At 39.5% G+C, this 15,185-nt stretch overlaps 1 protein-coding gene across 4 annotated transcripts in view; it reads left to right on the top strand.

Annotated features, from left to right (window-relative positions):
• CHRDL1 (chordin like 1) overlaps nt 1-15,185 on the top strand; it is a 114,915-nt gene that overhangs the window by 64,368 nt on the left and 35,362 nt on the right. For 2 of the 4 annotated variants that reach the window (XM_008066806.2, XM_008066805.2), the window contains exons 4-5: nt 8,297-8,439; nt 9,914-10,007. The exons of 1 other annotated variant lie outside the window; for it this stretch is intronic. In XM_008066806.2, coding sequence (XP_008064997.1) covers nt 8,297-8,439; nt 9,914-10,007 — 237 coding nt within the window. Of the gene's footprint in view, nt 1-8,293; nt 8,440-9,913; nt 10,008-15,185 lie in introns of all 4 variants that reach the window. One more of the 4 variants, XM_008066804.2, reaches the window with a different exon arrangement.

The following is a 15,185-nucleotide window of genomic DNA, read 5'->3' as shown; positions in this document are numbered from 1 at the left end:
ATGGTGTCGCCCAAGAGCTGAGGCATAAAAGGATTCTCAATGAAAGTTATGGCTCTGAAGTGATTCTCTAGTTACAACTTAGGCTTTGGCAATTTTTGAGAAATTCTATAGGCTATGAAAGACAGTGAAAGATTGCATAGGGGTACAACAAACTTTGTCACTACATTGCAGGTGTTCCAAATTTCTAACCATTTTGGTACGTAATACTGACTAGAAAGTAAATGTCACTGCTACTTTGGAGTTCAGTATGGGAAACATACAGAGGCAAGGTCTGCCAGTGTAGTAAGAGAATGGCCACTGTAAGACTACACAACCCCACGTCGCTTCCCTTACCAGCTTGCTTTCTGCCCTTCAGAAACCCAATCACTTCTAGCTAGTAATAATAGAATAACAGTAGCATTTATTGAGCATTAACATGTATCTGGTATTATGATGAGCAGATTATACTTATCTCATTTAATCATCACAACAACTTAGGAGGTAGGAGCTATTATCATCCTCATTTTATATATGGGAGAAGTGAGACTCAGGGATGCTAAGGACTCTCTCAGTTAATAAGCGATAATTAATTAGTGGTGGAGCTTTCATTTGAACCCAAATGGGATACTCTGAAGTAAGGCCTTTCCTGCCTCAGGGACAAATCTTGGAAGCTGTATTTTCAGTAAGCTTCCTCATGTGAGTCCTAAGTTCTAGAAAGTCTCACATTCTTTGCTCTGTGCTTTACGGCCTCATAATGAAAAAAACATCAAAGGCCCATGTTACAATGTAATGAAAAATGTAGAAAAAGACGCTGTTGTAAAGCATTGTCTTCCATTGACACTTCATTATGAATCAGTTAATGGGATTGGTGCTAAGGCCTGCTAGCAGGACCTCAAGTGATGGGCTACAGAAGAGTTGAGTTGTTATGGAGGAAGATAGTTTGAGGGAGATCTGGAAATCAAAAAAAGCAGATTGAGTTAAGTCATCACATGGACAGACCCAGGGCAAAAAAAAGTGATAGTGGTTGGAGTGATGAAAGAAAAAAATCCAAATAATAGGCGTCACTGACTCAGCTGATGGACCCATTTGAAGCAGTACCTCTGAGTATCCCAAAGAAAAACTCATCTGAACCCAGGCCTCAGAGTGTAACTATTGTTGCTTTTTGGAGGGGGGCTGCAGACCCCCACTGTTTGGGATGCATTCATTCTGCAATATGTGTTTCATCCTGGCTGTGTGCTCTGACTTGGCCTGACCAAGATGCTGCCACCTGCTTCCCTTCCCTTCACTACAGTAGTGCTTTGTTAGAGGGCAACAGGTGTTTTCCCACTAGCACCTTTATTTGTCTGCTCTCTTTACATTTGGGCCAAGACCTAAAAGCCAACCCAAATGTACACAACTACTTTTAAGAAAGCAATGTAACAGCCCCCACTTTCTCCAGATGGGGGTACTGAATAATGTCGGTAAAATAGAACCTCGTTCTTGGAATAAGATTGGAAACATAAAGTCATAACTGAGGTCTATCCTACTAGTAGGAATAGAGCTGGGCTTCTGATGACCAACTTTGTAGGACTGATTCTCTTATGGTTGGAAGGGACCCGAAATGGTTATCTAGTCTAGCCTTATGGCCTTCAAGTACAATTTTTTAAAAAAAATAGTTTTCGTATGTAATGAGAAATATATTTGTATCATTCAATAATATGAATGTATATGTGTATGTACGTGTACATATGGTTATCCATCTATATCGATCTATCTGTCTATCTATCTATCTATCTATCTATCTATCAATCTTAGGAATGCAGTAGAATGTCTAATTCACCCCTGTTCCATACTCACCCAATTCTTGTCTTCCCCCCACAATATGTAGTTCCCTCCATAACTTTTTGTACTTAATATGTATCTTTCTATATAGTCTTTACGAAAATATAAGCAAATATGAATATATACTATTTTAAAAATAGGTTTTTACATAAAAGGTAGTATATTAATATGCACATCATTTTATACCTTGTCATCTTCATTTAATAATATATCTTTCTGTATTCATTCATAGAGAATGTATTCTTTTATACAGTTATAATATTTCATTATATTAATGAGCCATCACATACTTAACCACTTGTCTATTAATGGACACAGAAGTTGTTTCCAAATTTTGACCATTACAAACAATGCTGTAATGAATAACTTTTATATGTTTCACACATATGCAAGTATAGCTGTAGAATTAATTCTTAAATATAGGATGGCCGGGTCAAATATATATGTACTTTTTTTTTTTTTGAATTGGAGTCTTACTCCGTCGCCCAGGCTGAAGTGCAGTGGCACACTCACAGCCACCCCAGCATTGACCTGCTGGGCTCAGATGACCCTTCCGCCTTTGCCTTCCAAGTAGCCAGAACTACAGGCACGTGCTACCACGCCCGACTAATTTTTTTATTTATTGTAGAGCTGAGGTCTCACCAAGTTGCCCAGGCTGTTCACGAATCTGTGGGCGCAGGCAATTCTCTCACCTCGGCCTCCCAGAGTGCTAGGATTACAGGCTTAAGCCGCTGCACCCGGCCTATATGTACTTTTAAATGTACAGATATTACTAAGTTCCCTTCATAATGTTTTTTATCAGTTCTTCACAGCCTTACCAAGAGAGTTTATTACACAAAGTTTTGGAACTTAGCAAATAGCATAAGAGGAAAAAAATGGTATTTCGACACAGTTTTAATTTGCATTTCTCTTATGAATGAACTTGAGCATGTTTTCTTATGTTTAAGGGATTCATGTAGTTCCATTTTTGTCAATTGTCTATTTATATTTTTTTGCCCATTTTTCCTGTTGGGATATTAGTCTTTTTCTTACCCATTTCTAGGAACTCTTTATATATTAGGGACAAATAAGATTTCAATCCCAAAGTAGTAACTCTCTGAAGAGATTCTATCTCAGTGTTTTATAGTGTCTTTTAGCAGCTAACCCTTTCTTTAATTAAAATCATTTTTTTAAATGATAAAAAACACATGCACCAATAAAATTGGAGCTATTCTCTTGAAATGGAAATGGGAAAGGGATTTTCCTTTTTCACATCCCTCAGATACCCTGAAGAATCCTAAAGCAGCACAGAACATAGTTTGAAAATGACTGCCCTACATGCTGGTTGGCCTGTGATTTCAGCTTTTAATAACCCTTTCAGCTAGAACTACTTTCTGGTACCTAACCTGAATCCTAACTGATACAGTTGACATTCCTTTCCACTTGACATTGTCCGGAAAATTGTGATCATTTGACTTCTCTTCCGTTATGAACTTTTGTATATTATTTAAATACATTATTATTGAACACTTTGTTATACATGGGAATTTTTGCTTAAAGTCCAGGAAATGTCTTATTTACCTTTGTAGCTTTAACTTATCATAGTGCCAGGTATTGTCAAGGGATAGTCAAGGATGAGATATAGTAAAAAAAAAAACAAAAACAAAAAAAAACCTCCATAAGTGCTTACTGAATGAAGATGAACAAGAGGAAAACAGTGTCTTAACTTATATCTCCCACAGCACCTCCCATACATATAAGTACAAAGCAAATGACTTTTAATTAGTTGTCATTAATAGAAATTAAGAAAATCCCTTCATGTTCTTCGATTTCACTGCTTTCTTCTCTATACCTTCTTTCCAGACCATTATCATCTACCATTTGGTGTAAACAGTGTTATGTACCAGATACCTATGGGCTTTTTAAAATAAACTATATCTAAGCTTCACTGCTATGTAAGGTAAATGGCATACTCATTTTATAGATGAGGAAACTGAGGTACAATGAGATTAAATAATCTTCCCAAAATCACAGAGCAAAGCTGTGTTAAAGTTGTTATCTTAGTTGGTTTGGACAGCTATAATAATATGCCATAAATTGGGTGACTTTTAAACAAATGTATTTCTCACAGGTCTGGAGACTGGGAAGTCCAAGATCAAGGTGTTGGCAGATTTGTTCTCTGGAAAGGGCCCTCTTTCTGGTTCATAGATGACACCTTCTTTCTGTGTCTTCACATGGTGGAAGGGTCATACAAGCTCTCTTAGGCTTCATCTAATATGGGCAGTAATCTCATTAATACCGTCATCTTGGGTATTAGGATTTCAACTTATGGATTTGGGGAGGATACAAACATTCAGACCACGTAACTGGGACCCCAAGGACTAATATTTGTGGATCCCAGAGATCAGGCTCAATATTTTCTCTTGCATTGCTGTGACATACAAAGCTGAAAAACACTATGTGCAAACAACACTTCTTTAACCCTCTTGCCATTCTCTCCTTTCTTGTGTTTCTGAGACTTGAGGTAGAGCCCTTTGATCTATCCAGTTCTACTTTGTTGGATGTGTGTGTGTGTGTGTGTGTGTGTGTGTGTGTGTGTGTGTGTGTGTGTGTGTTTCACAGGTAGTTAAAGGGAACATAATCTCTTCTTTCTAGCCTTTACCTTCATCTTCATATTCCCCTTCATTCCCACTCCCAAAATGGACTGTAAATGTGCTGGAACTGTATCAGTAGAATGACAGAATTAAAAAAAAGAAAATGTCAGAATCAGGCTCAGTCATCAAAAGAAAAGTAGGAACCTGAGTAACAGCAGCAGTGGCAAAAGAAGTGATGGCTTGGCATCAAGGAGATCAGCATGTGATCCCTGAATGCTCTGGGGAGGTTTGCATTCATCTCCTATTGCTGGGAGCTTATTTGTCTTCAAAAATACAAGCTGCCTTTTTGACTAGTCTAGAACTGCCTCACTAAGAAAATGATAATTTGAGGGTGAGAAAAATGGGGAAGAGAGCAACCATTATGAAGACTGGATTCCAGAGTGTAGGAAGAAGGGTACCACCAGGAGGGGAAGGAAGGTGTACCAGAGGAAGTGGGGTAGGACCACAGACTTCTTGGAAAATTTGCCAGTTGCTCTGAAGGGTTTTTTTTTTTAAGCCCATGGCAGAATTATTCACACTGAGGAGCTAGTTAGTGACAATGTGTAGCCTTTCACAGAAGTCTTGGGATCACAAAATCCAATTGCAAAAAGGTAACCCTTCAACCGAAAGACACAAACTTCTAATGATGGCATTTTAGGCATCAGTGAGAGATGAGGTGGTAAGAAATATTTAAGATAAAGGGGTATTTCTCAACTCCCCTAAACATCACAGTTCTGCTTATATATAAGACCATCTCTTGCCTGGGGAGAAGAAACCTCTTCTTTCCCAACACATCTGTATTTGTATGACTTATAGTGCTTATCTGCTTACCCCACGCTGTCAATCCTCCACTCCTCCTTATAGTGCTCTGTGGGAATTTGACTAGAAACAAGAGAGAAGGGGAAGGCTAGAAGCCATGCAGCCTGGTCATTCCTGTTGTAGCATTCCCTGAGGGACCCTGGATCCAGCTTTGCTTTGAACTGCTTTTCTGCTAGTTTTCAGTCAGAAACATTGAATGTGTTTCAAGGATGGTTGTTTAGATGCCCAGCCACCCTGGTAAATCTGGGAAGAGAGAGGATAGAGTATGAGGTGGCTTTCCTTGCTTCTGTAGTTGGGAAACATGCTATGTTGGCCCTCTAAAGATGCAAGGGGAGATTTGAGTTTCATATCTCATTCTTAGATAGAAAAAATGAGGCCTTAAGAGGTAGAGTGCCTTGTGTTAGATTATGGGGTGTCAGTAACTGAGTTGGGATTATGACTCAGTGATCCTGCCCTGAAGTTTTATCGCTATGTTGTGGAAAGAGCCCAGACTTGGAGGCAGAACAACTATATTTCTGGGTTATCTCTCCTATTAAACAGCTGTGTGGTCTGGGTCAAATCTTTTGGGGTACCAGTAGCCTCATTTTCATAATTCTCCTCCCTATACCATTAAGGACGTTAGAAGAATAAAGTAAAAATAGATGAGAAGACATTAAGATAATTGTATTGCATAAAACTAGTGTTAAGCATGACCATAATTGGTTTCTTTTTCTTTGATTCTATTGTGTCTTCCTTTCTTTTTTTTCTCCAAATCTCTTAGTAAAATAATAGACCCCATTTCCAGGTTACTTAGAAGACTGTTGCAAGGAAGACTCTTAAGATCATGCTTCCATGGAAAAATTCTCACCCTGAAGTTGCTTTGCCATTGATCCCTTGGTAGAAGGCCCGATTCAAAAATCAATTCACATTCTTTTGAGGCAAAATACTTCCAAACTTTTTTTTTGTTTTTTTTGGTATACCAAAGTTCTGCCAGCTCCTGTAAGAGCCATGGCAAATATTATTTTGTAGGTCACTGTAGTTTTCCTTCACCACAAAATGCTGAGATTTGGAATAATTAGAGCCCAGGGGGCAAATGGCCCTGCTTCTGTCCTTTCTCTGATGGGTTTCACTTATGTCTGCCAACTGCAGCTGTCTGGTTGTATATGCGTGTGTGCAGGGGCAGGGCCTCTTAGCCCAGACAGAGAGACAATTAGTATGAGTTAAACTCTTTCTAGGAGCTAAGTCTTCTTTTTTTAAAGGCAAAATTAAGGTACTTTCTTTATATCACGTAAGGGATATAAGTAGTTAACACCCAAGGAGTAAATTACGCAGAAACTGATGTTAGATCAACTTATACAGCAAAGTATAGTATTGAGTTAGTTACCCAAATCACTGAGTCCAAAGAAAGTGCAATATGTATGTTCCGGGTATTTTTTCCAGAATGTTACAACACAGCTTTCGTGTTCTATTGGTTTGGGTTTGGTTTTTTTCTTTCTTTTTTTAAAGTTTTCAAACAAAGTTTATTAGAAAGAAGGGAGAAAAGAAAAAGTGATATGCCAGAACTGGCATGGGTGAAAGAAACTGCCTGGTTTGGGTTTTTAATTAAATGATCTCTTCCTTATTACAGGTTTGAAATAATTGGCACTCTTTTTGATAGTGACTAGAAGAGAAGATTCTAGAATCAGTCAGACATCAGTTTATATCCTGGTGCTGCCACTTGCAAGTTGTGTGACCTTAGCCAAGTCAACTAATTTTTTAAACCTTAATTGCCTCATCTGAAAAATGGGCATAATTGTAATGTCTATAACAGAATGTTATTAGTAAGAACCAATGAGATGATATATGTAAGAGCATTCACCATTATGCCTAGCATATAGATAGGACTTGATAAATGTCATTTATTGTTATATTATTATTAGAATGGGTATTATTATTATTATTAGCCTTTATTATTTTCACTTCATCCCAAGAACAATTTCATTCTGTTTTTTAAACAGTTGTATTGAGGTATAACCTACCCACCATAAAATGGACACATAGTTATTATAGTTTTGACTGATGGAAAGAAAGGATGGTCCAACTCTTTAAACCTCTCCCTAATGAAATACACAGCTCCCTTGATTTTGCTTCCTCCACTGTCTTGCGGCAGGTGCTTTCTAAGTTCTACTTGTATCTATTGTTGATTTCAATTTCTTCTTTTTGCCACTCACTAACTTTTTAACTTCAGATAAGTCACTCAACCTCAGTGACTTGTTTCCTTCACCTGAAAAATGAAGGTAAAAATCTACCCTACTTGATTTGCAAGGTTGTTACGATGTTCTTTTGTGATAATATATGTGAAATATCTTTGAAAATGATTTTCTAGGTTACTATAATTCACAAATATGAGTTCTAATAATATTCAAGTGCCAAATCGTATGCTTCAGACATCAGATGCCTTGAGAGGTCCAGACTGTGGCCTGGAATTATTAGAGAATGCTTCATGGAAGAAAGAGGTTGTGAGCTGAACCTTCAAAATCAGATAGGACTTCATAGGTGGGAAATGTGGGGTGGTGGTGGGGGAATCTTGGTGGAGGAATTAAAAATAAACGAAAACTGCAGAGGCTAGAACAAGCACACAAGCATACACACACCAAGTAATATAAACATGGGAGGGGATACAGTTACTATGGCAGTTATAATAGAGGGTTTCTCTTCTGAAGCAATAGGGGTAAAGATTAAATAAAAGTAGTGTGGACTCCCTCCTTTCAGGCAAGTTAATATCTTATTCATCTAGGACTATTATCCCCAATTAGGCAAGAGCCTTGTCTGTGTTGTCTGGTCTCTCTTTAATGCTTATTATAGTTCCTAGCACACAGTAGGTGTTCAGTAAATGCTCAACGAATGAAAAAAATGGATGGATGGCAATGTCAGCTGCTGTTCTTGTCTGGCTGCTTTAATGTTAACTATAAGTCATTAGCCACTTGAGCAGAGACTGTCTTTTAACTCCCTCTGTGTAGTACAGCCCCATCTGCTGTTGGGATTTATTAAATTCTTTGCAATGATGCTGATACTTTGTGTGATTTTTCTCCACCCTGTTCCAGAAGACTCCTTACCCCCAGTGAATAATAAGGTGACCAGCAAGTCATGTGAGTACAATGGGACCACTTACCAGCATGGAGAGCTCTTTGTGGCTGAAGGGCTCTTTCAGAACCGGCAACCCAATCAGTGCACCCAGTGCAGCTGTTCGGTAAGACACCACATCTAAATGTCTCTTCTAGCCCCTACCCAAATATGAGAGCTTTCTCTGTACTTGTACTTTTCATTTGCACCTACACTGTATTGTGTTTGAATGATAGATGAGTTGTATTTGAATCATAAAACTCCCTGCGAATTCAAACTCCCTGATCTTAATCAACCCTGAACAACTCTGTTGAAGAGCTCAGACCCAGTCATATCCCAATCTCAAAGTTGTAGTACTGCTTAAATGGGCAACAATGAGCTGTTTGTCTTGATCTGCACTCCCTTTCATAATAGTTATACCACCAAAGCCTTCATCTGAAGGATTCACAGTTATTTGAAGCCTTGAGAATGCTATGGATGGAAAAAAATCACTGTCACCATCAAGGGGGCCACTCATTCCAATTCACAGGAAAGTGTGTTTGTTGGTTCCTATCTTTGAACTATTCTACTAGCCAGTTAATTCCTACAACTCTGCAATGAGGAAACTCTCTATAAATGGTTGATCATGATGATTCTTGAGATATTAGTTGTGAAAAGAACTGTGTTTATATCACAAATAACATATACCAACTATATATTTACCTAACTGTGCAGACGATATAATAGATAGAACTAGACAAGGGTGTAAAATAGGTATTTAAACTGAAGAAAGAAGGGATGAAGTTAGATGTAGAAACAACTTTTCTGCCTTGACAGAGCATTAAACACTGGATTGCCCAGGGGAGTTACGGAATCTTTTCCCTTTGGAATTTTTAGTAAAAATACTGTATCTCAGTAGTTTGGGAGAATTTGGTTGTGGCTTTGCTTTCCTAATGACCTTTCAGGAACCCTTCTAGTCTCACAAGAATATGTTTCTAAGAACTAATAACAAGGTTTAAGGAATAATGTTTGGAAGATAGAAATTTAGGAAATGAAGATTATTGCAAAGACAGACCAACAAGTAAATTTGATCCTTTCCCTTACGTTGTGCTGGACTGAGCTGTGGAATTCAGATCATCTTGTATACTTCTGTATTATTCCAGGGAGTTTGTCTCTTTGGTTTGGAAGGGAGACCCTAGTGAATGTTACAAATGGCAATGATGACACAAATCCTCATTCCCTTAAATGCTCAACACCCAGCTGGGGTATGATGGGGACAGAGGGATACAGTGAACAGAGAAGAGAAACACAAGACTTTATTTGGTGGTTTGGAGGCCCATGGCCATTCTCACAGACTACTTTGTACCACCTTTGACCAGAATGCCTGACTGGAATTGCTAACTCTTCTATGAATTAGTCTCAGACATGAGGGCATTACAAATAAAAATAATAATAATAAAAGCCAACACATAATAAAATGTAGGAAGTACCTAGAACCTACTGTTGAAAAACAGTGGGGAAGGACTTGCCGTGTTTTGAACCTATATCTATCCTAGGTACTGACTGAAGGCTTTACACTTGTTCCAGATCTTTCTGATCTTAATTCTCTTTCTCCTTGGCAGGAGGGGAATGTGTATTGTGGTCTCAAGACTTGCCCCAAATTAACATGTGCGTTTCCAGTCTCTGTTCCGGATTCCTGCTGCCGGGTGTGCAGAGGTAGGTGTTTCGTTTTTTGTTTTTGTTTTTTTGAGTTGGAGTCTCACTCTTGTCGCCCAGGCTGGAGTGCAGTGGCATGCTCACAGCCACCACAGCCTTGACCTGCTGGGCTCAGGTGATCCTTCTGCCTCAACCTTCCAAGTAGTTGGAACTACAGATGCACGCCACCATGCCCAGCTAGTTTTTGTGATTTATTGTAGAGACAAGGTCTCACCAAGTTGCCCGGGCTGGTCTCGAACCCCCAGGCCTCCCAAAGTGCTAGGATTACAGGCTGAGCCACTGCGCCCAGTCTGAGGTAGGCGTTTCTTATCCCAAGACCCAGGGTGCTGATATCCTGAGTAGCAGAAATTATAAAAGAGGAAAATACCTGTCCACTTCCTAGGGAAAGAGGATTTATCATGGTAGCCGTAGTTTTAAAGGTTCTATCATTTACAAAAGAAAAAAGAATAAAAGCACTGATTTGTAAGCGCCATAGCCTAAAAGAAACTGCTCTTGAGTGCAGCAAGGGAGGATGGTTGGGAGTCATCTAATGTGAAAGTGAATATCTCTCCTTCCTTAATCCTATCTAGCTCGCCCCCTAAATTATTGTATCGTAAAATACAGATCAATTTCATGCATAGTCTTAAAAGGAAGAAGGGACCTTGCAAAGCATTGATGTGACCATGTTGAAAACTGTACAGGGCAATTTTAGGCATATTTTTTAAATCTCACAGTCAAATGGTGATAAACTCAATAAAAGCAAAATGATGGAAGGCATCATCTTCTCAAATTATATTGAAAATGAAATAGCCATCTTCCCAAACCAGTCTTTTCTTCTGTGGGTTCCATTTGTTTAATAATGGCATCATTTTTTTCCTCTAGATTCCTAGAATCAAGCTTAGTCACCTTTAATTTCTCCTTTGTTGCCTTTTCTCAAATTACCAAATCTGTCAGCAGTCTTCGATATCTCTCCTTCCTTCTTTCCACTTTTTAAAATGTGAATTACAAAAAGGTTTCCCTTACTTAAGATACTTTATTACCATTTTCCAGAAAATTCTTTTTTGAGTGTAACTCTTTAGCTGTGGCATCTATGTATAGTATACAACCTATACAACCATATATGGTATACATAACAGCAAAGATATGTTCTTTGCTCTTATGAAATTCACATTCTAACATGAAAGACGAATAATAAACAAATGTCAAAATATAAACAATGTAGGTACTATGCAGAGAGTAAACAAAGGATTGTGATAGAAAATAAGAGGTTTATTTAGGTTGAATGGTCAGGAAGGCCTCTCCAAGGAGGTGACCTGAAAGAAGAGAAGGAGCCATCCATGCAAAGATCCTGGGGAACAGCATTCCAGGCAGGGAAAAAAGGAATTTCCAGGCCCCAAGATGGGAAGAGTTTAATTTAGAACATTCAGAGAGCCTAATGACCAGTGTGGCTGAACTATAGTGATTGTGGTTGAAACTGACATTAAATGTGGCTGGAGACAGTAACAGGAGACAGACCATGCAGGACTTTGAAGGCCATGGAAGGAGTCTGGATTTCAGTTTTTACTGCACTGGGAAGCCATGAGAAGCTTGTAAGCAAGAGCATTACATGATTCAGTTGAAGTATTAAAAGATCGCATTAGACCGGGCATGGTGGCTCAAGCCTGTAATCCCAGCACTTTGTGAGGTCGAGGTGAGAAAAGTGCCTGAGCTCAGGGGTTTGAGACCAGCCTGGGCAACTTGGTGAGACCTATTGTCTACAATAAATCAAAAAATTAGCTGGGCATGGTAGTGCATGCCTGTAGTTTCAGCTACTTGGAAAGATCACCTGAGCCCAGTAGGTTGAGGCTGCAGTGGCCGTGAGCGTGCCACTGCACTCCAGTCTGGGCAACAGAGTGAGACTCCGACTCAAAAAAAAAAAAAAAAGATCACATTGGCTGTTGTGTCCAGACAACACTGAGGGAAGTTACAATGCAAGTGGAAGACCAGGAAGATGGTTAAGATAGCAACCTCTCTAGTATGAGAGGGCAGGTACTTGGGCTTGGGAGACTAGGTTCAGAGTGGAGCCTTTGGAGCCAGACTTCCTTGGTTCTAATCTCAGCCCTACCATTTCTAACTGGATAACCTTATTCAACCTTTCTGCCAATCCTTAAAGTGGGAACATATTAGCTCCTACCTCCAAGATGGTTATGAGATTTAAATGAGATAATGTAAGAAAATGACCTAGTACAGTGTCCTGTGTACACTGAGGGCTCAATAATGAAAAGTGGACAAATGTAAAGTGTATTTAGAGCATTGGTTCCCAACCATGGCTGCATATTGGAATTACCTTGGTAGACTTATGCCAGACCAGGAAGAGAAGGTGATTCCAATGTACAGCCAAGGTTGAGAACCACTGAGTTAGAGGGAAAAAAAATTTTCCTGGTAAGGTACAGGTAGGTGACTCCTATACACTAGTGTAATCTTAATCTTCCAAAAAGATAGCCTGATTCTTGCTACACATCTGTTCAAAATTCTTTAGGCTGACACATATCATACTTACTATATGCCAATCCCAGTTCTAAGTATTTTACAGGTATGAACTCATTTAATCTCATGACAACCCTGTGTGGTAAGTACTGTTATTATCCCCATTTCCTGAATGAAAAAACTGAAGCACAAAGAGGTTAAGAATCCTGTCTAAGGTTAGGTACCTAGTGAGTGGAAGAGCTAAGATTTTAATCCTGGCAGCCTGGCTCCAGACTCCAGGCTTTTAACTATGATACTCTACAACTGAAAGGAATGGCTCCCTGTTGCCACTAGACGACATCCCAATCCTCTGACTCTCGCAGTAATGTCCTTTCATGATCTAGCCCCAGTTTACCTTTGTAGGCTTATATTCTTCCATTCATACACCTCAGAGATGACTCACATTGTTCCTGTGCTCTCTTACTTTTGGACCTTGTCCCTCTCCTCTTTCCCTCTCAGTGTTTCTCAGATTTCAGTGTGCTTCAGAATTCCCCTGAGACCTTGTTGAAATTCAGAACCCAGCCGGGCTCGGTGGCTCAGCCTGTAATCCCGCGCCTTGGGAGGCTGAGGTGAGTGGATTGCCTGAGCCCGCGGGTTCGAGACCTGCATGGGCAACTTGGCCAGACCTCATCTCTACAATCAATCAAAAAATCAGCCGGGCGTGGTAGCGCATGCCTGTAATTCCGGCTACTCAGAAGACTGAGGCTGAAGGATTGCCGGAGCCCAGCAGGTCGAGGTTGCGGTGGCCGGGAGCGGCCACTGCACTCCAGTCTGGGCAACAGAGTGAGACTCCAACTCAAAAAAAAAAAAAAAAAAAAGAAACTCAGATCCCTGAACCACACCTAGAGATTCTGATTTAGTGGCCTTGGGCTAGGGCTTGGGAATCTGCATTTAAACAAACCCTATAGTTCATTCTGATGAAGAATGGTAGTCTGTGGTGTACCACTTTGAGAAACCATTCCTAAGAACATGTAGATGACTGGAAACAACCTGGAATGATGGTTTTATGCCTGAGCTTAGTGCACTTGAATTGATCCTACTAAAAGTCTGAAACTTGAGTAAACCAATAGAAAAGTAGCCATTTTCAGTCTCTAATTGGTCAGACCATCAAATTCCCATCATATGGCAACCCATTTGGAGTGAATAAGTGGTGGCCATTTCATGATAAAGAACTAGGAGGAAAAGGAGACAAAATGGTTGCCATAACAACTGCATATGTACAGGATGGAAAAGGGAATGTTGCCACTTTCTGGAAAATATTTTTCCTCCATATTCTTGCATGTGGAAATCCTGCCAGTCCTTCAAGACCTAGCTCAAACACAGCCTTCTCAGGTTCTAATGCAGGCCATGGTCAGGTTACATTTTGATGAATATTAGCTACCTCCATCCCTAATTTCTCCACCCCTCCATCCTATTTATCCTTCAAAGACCAGCCTAAATGCCACCTCCTCCATGACATGTTTTTTAATCCTGAAAGCAAGGTGTAAACTTATCTTCTTTCCAAGACTCCTCAGCACTCAACCTGTGCTTCTCCAGAAGAATTTATCACCTTTTGTCTTTTCTTATTTGTGCCTGTATCTTATTGTTCCTACCAACACACAAACTCTTTAAGGCAGAAACTCTTTCTGGTTCATATTTCCCCTGCTGTGCTAGGTACAGAGTAGTTGCTCTTCGAATGAATGCACACTAGTTTGGAAAGATTACTAGAAACTTAGTCATGATTTTAATTAGGTGATACTAAAATAGGATATGATTGACTGTGGTAGATGGTACTAACTATACATTGATAGCAGATTCCTTGGTGTCATTTCTGATCTCCAAGTTGTTTTTTCTCTCCTATCCCATTTTGGGACACTGTAATTAATATTGCTTTTTGGGTGAACTGACCTTCTTCTAACTACCAGTATATACTTAGACCTTTTAATATGTTATTTGTACCAGCCCCCATAAGTCAATATAGATTTACTTACAGCCTAATTTGATTTATGCTTCAGTAAGGCCCTGGGTCTTTCCATACATGTTTCTCACAATTTGGTGTATGTGTGTACATCTGTACCACAGTACAGCTATTACCTTTTAGTCAGGAAAGATGAATATTTTGTTCCTTACCTCCTTTCTCATTTTGCCCCAGCTTAATTTGAGTCTGGCCCAAAGGAATACACATGGCTGCTAATATAAATCAACTGGTCACTATAATCCAGCTCTTAGGCTAAAATTATTTTGTTTGAGGAAAAGGATACGTGAGACCTAAACCGAGGAACAATTAGTCAAAGAAAGGAAAGGAAACTGTGAAAAGACATTCTACTGCAACCGAGAGGCATATAGTTTAGTGCAAAGGACATAGGCCCTGAAGCCAGATGGTCACAGATTTGATATTACAGGGCTACCACCTGCTAGTGTTGTTATTTTGGACAAGCTACTTAACCTCTCAGAACGTTGATTTTCTATGCTGTAAATATGGAGATTATTATGGCTACCACTCATGAAATGATTGTACTGATTAACTGAGACTGGATGCGGTGGTTTATGCCTGTAATCCTAGCACTTTGGGAGACTGAGGAGGGAAGATCACCTGAGGTCAAGAGTTCAAGACCTGCCTAGGAAACATAGCGAGTCCCTATTTCTACCAAAAACAAAATAAAGTAAAATAAAAATATATATATGCCAGGTGTGGTAGTGCATGCCTGTAGTTCC

Source organism: Carlito syrichta, unplaced genomic scaffold (genome assembly GCF_000164805.1).
Source record: "Carlito syrichta isolate Samal-C Ts95f unplaced genomic scaffold, Tarsius_syrichta-2.0.1 Scaffold309114, whole genome shotgun sequence".
NCBI classification, from domain to species: Eukaryota; Metazoa; Chordata; class Mammalia; order Primates; family Tarsiidae; genus Carlito; species Carlito syrichta.
The sequence above is the reverse complement of the archived record's forward strand: the minus strand, read 5'-3'. Positions and strand labels throughout refer to the sequence as shown.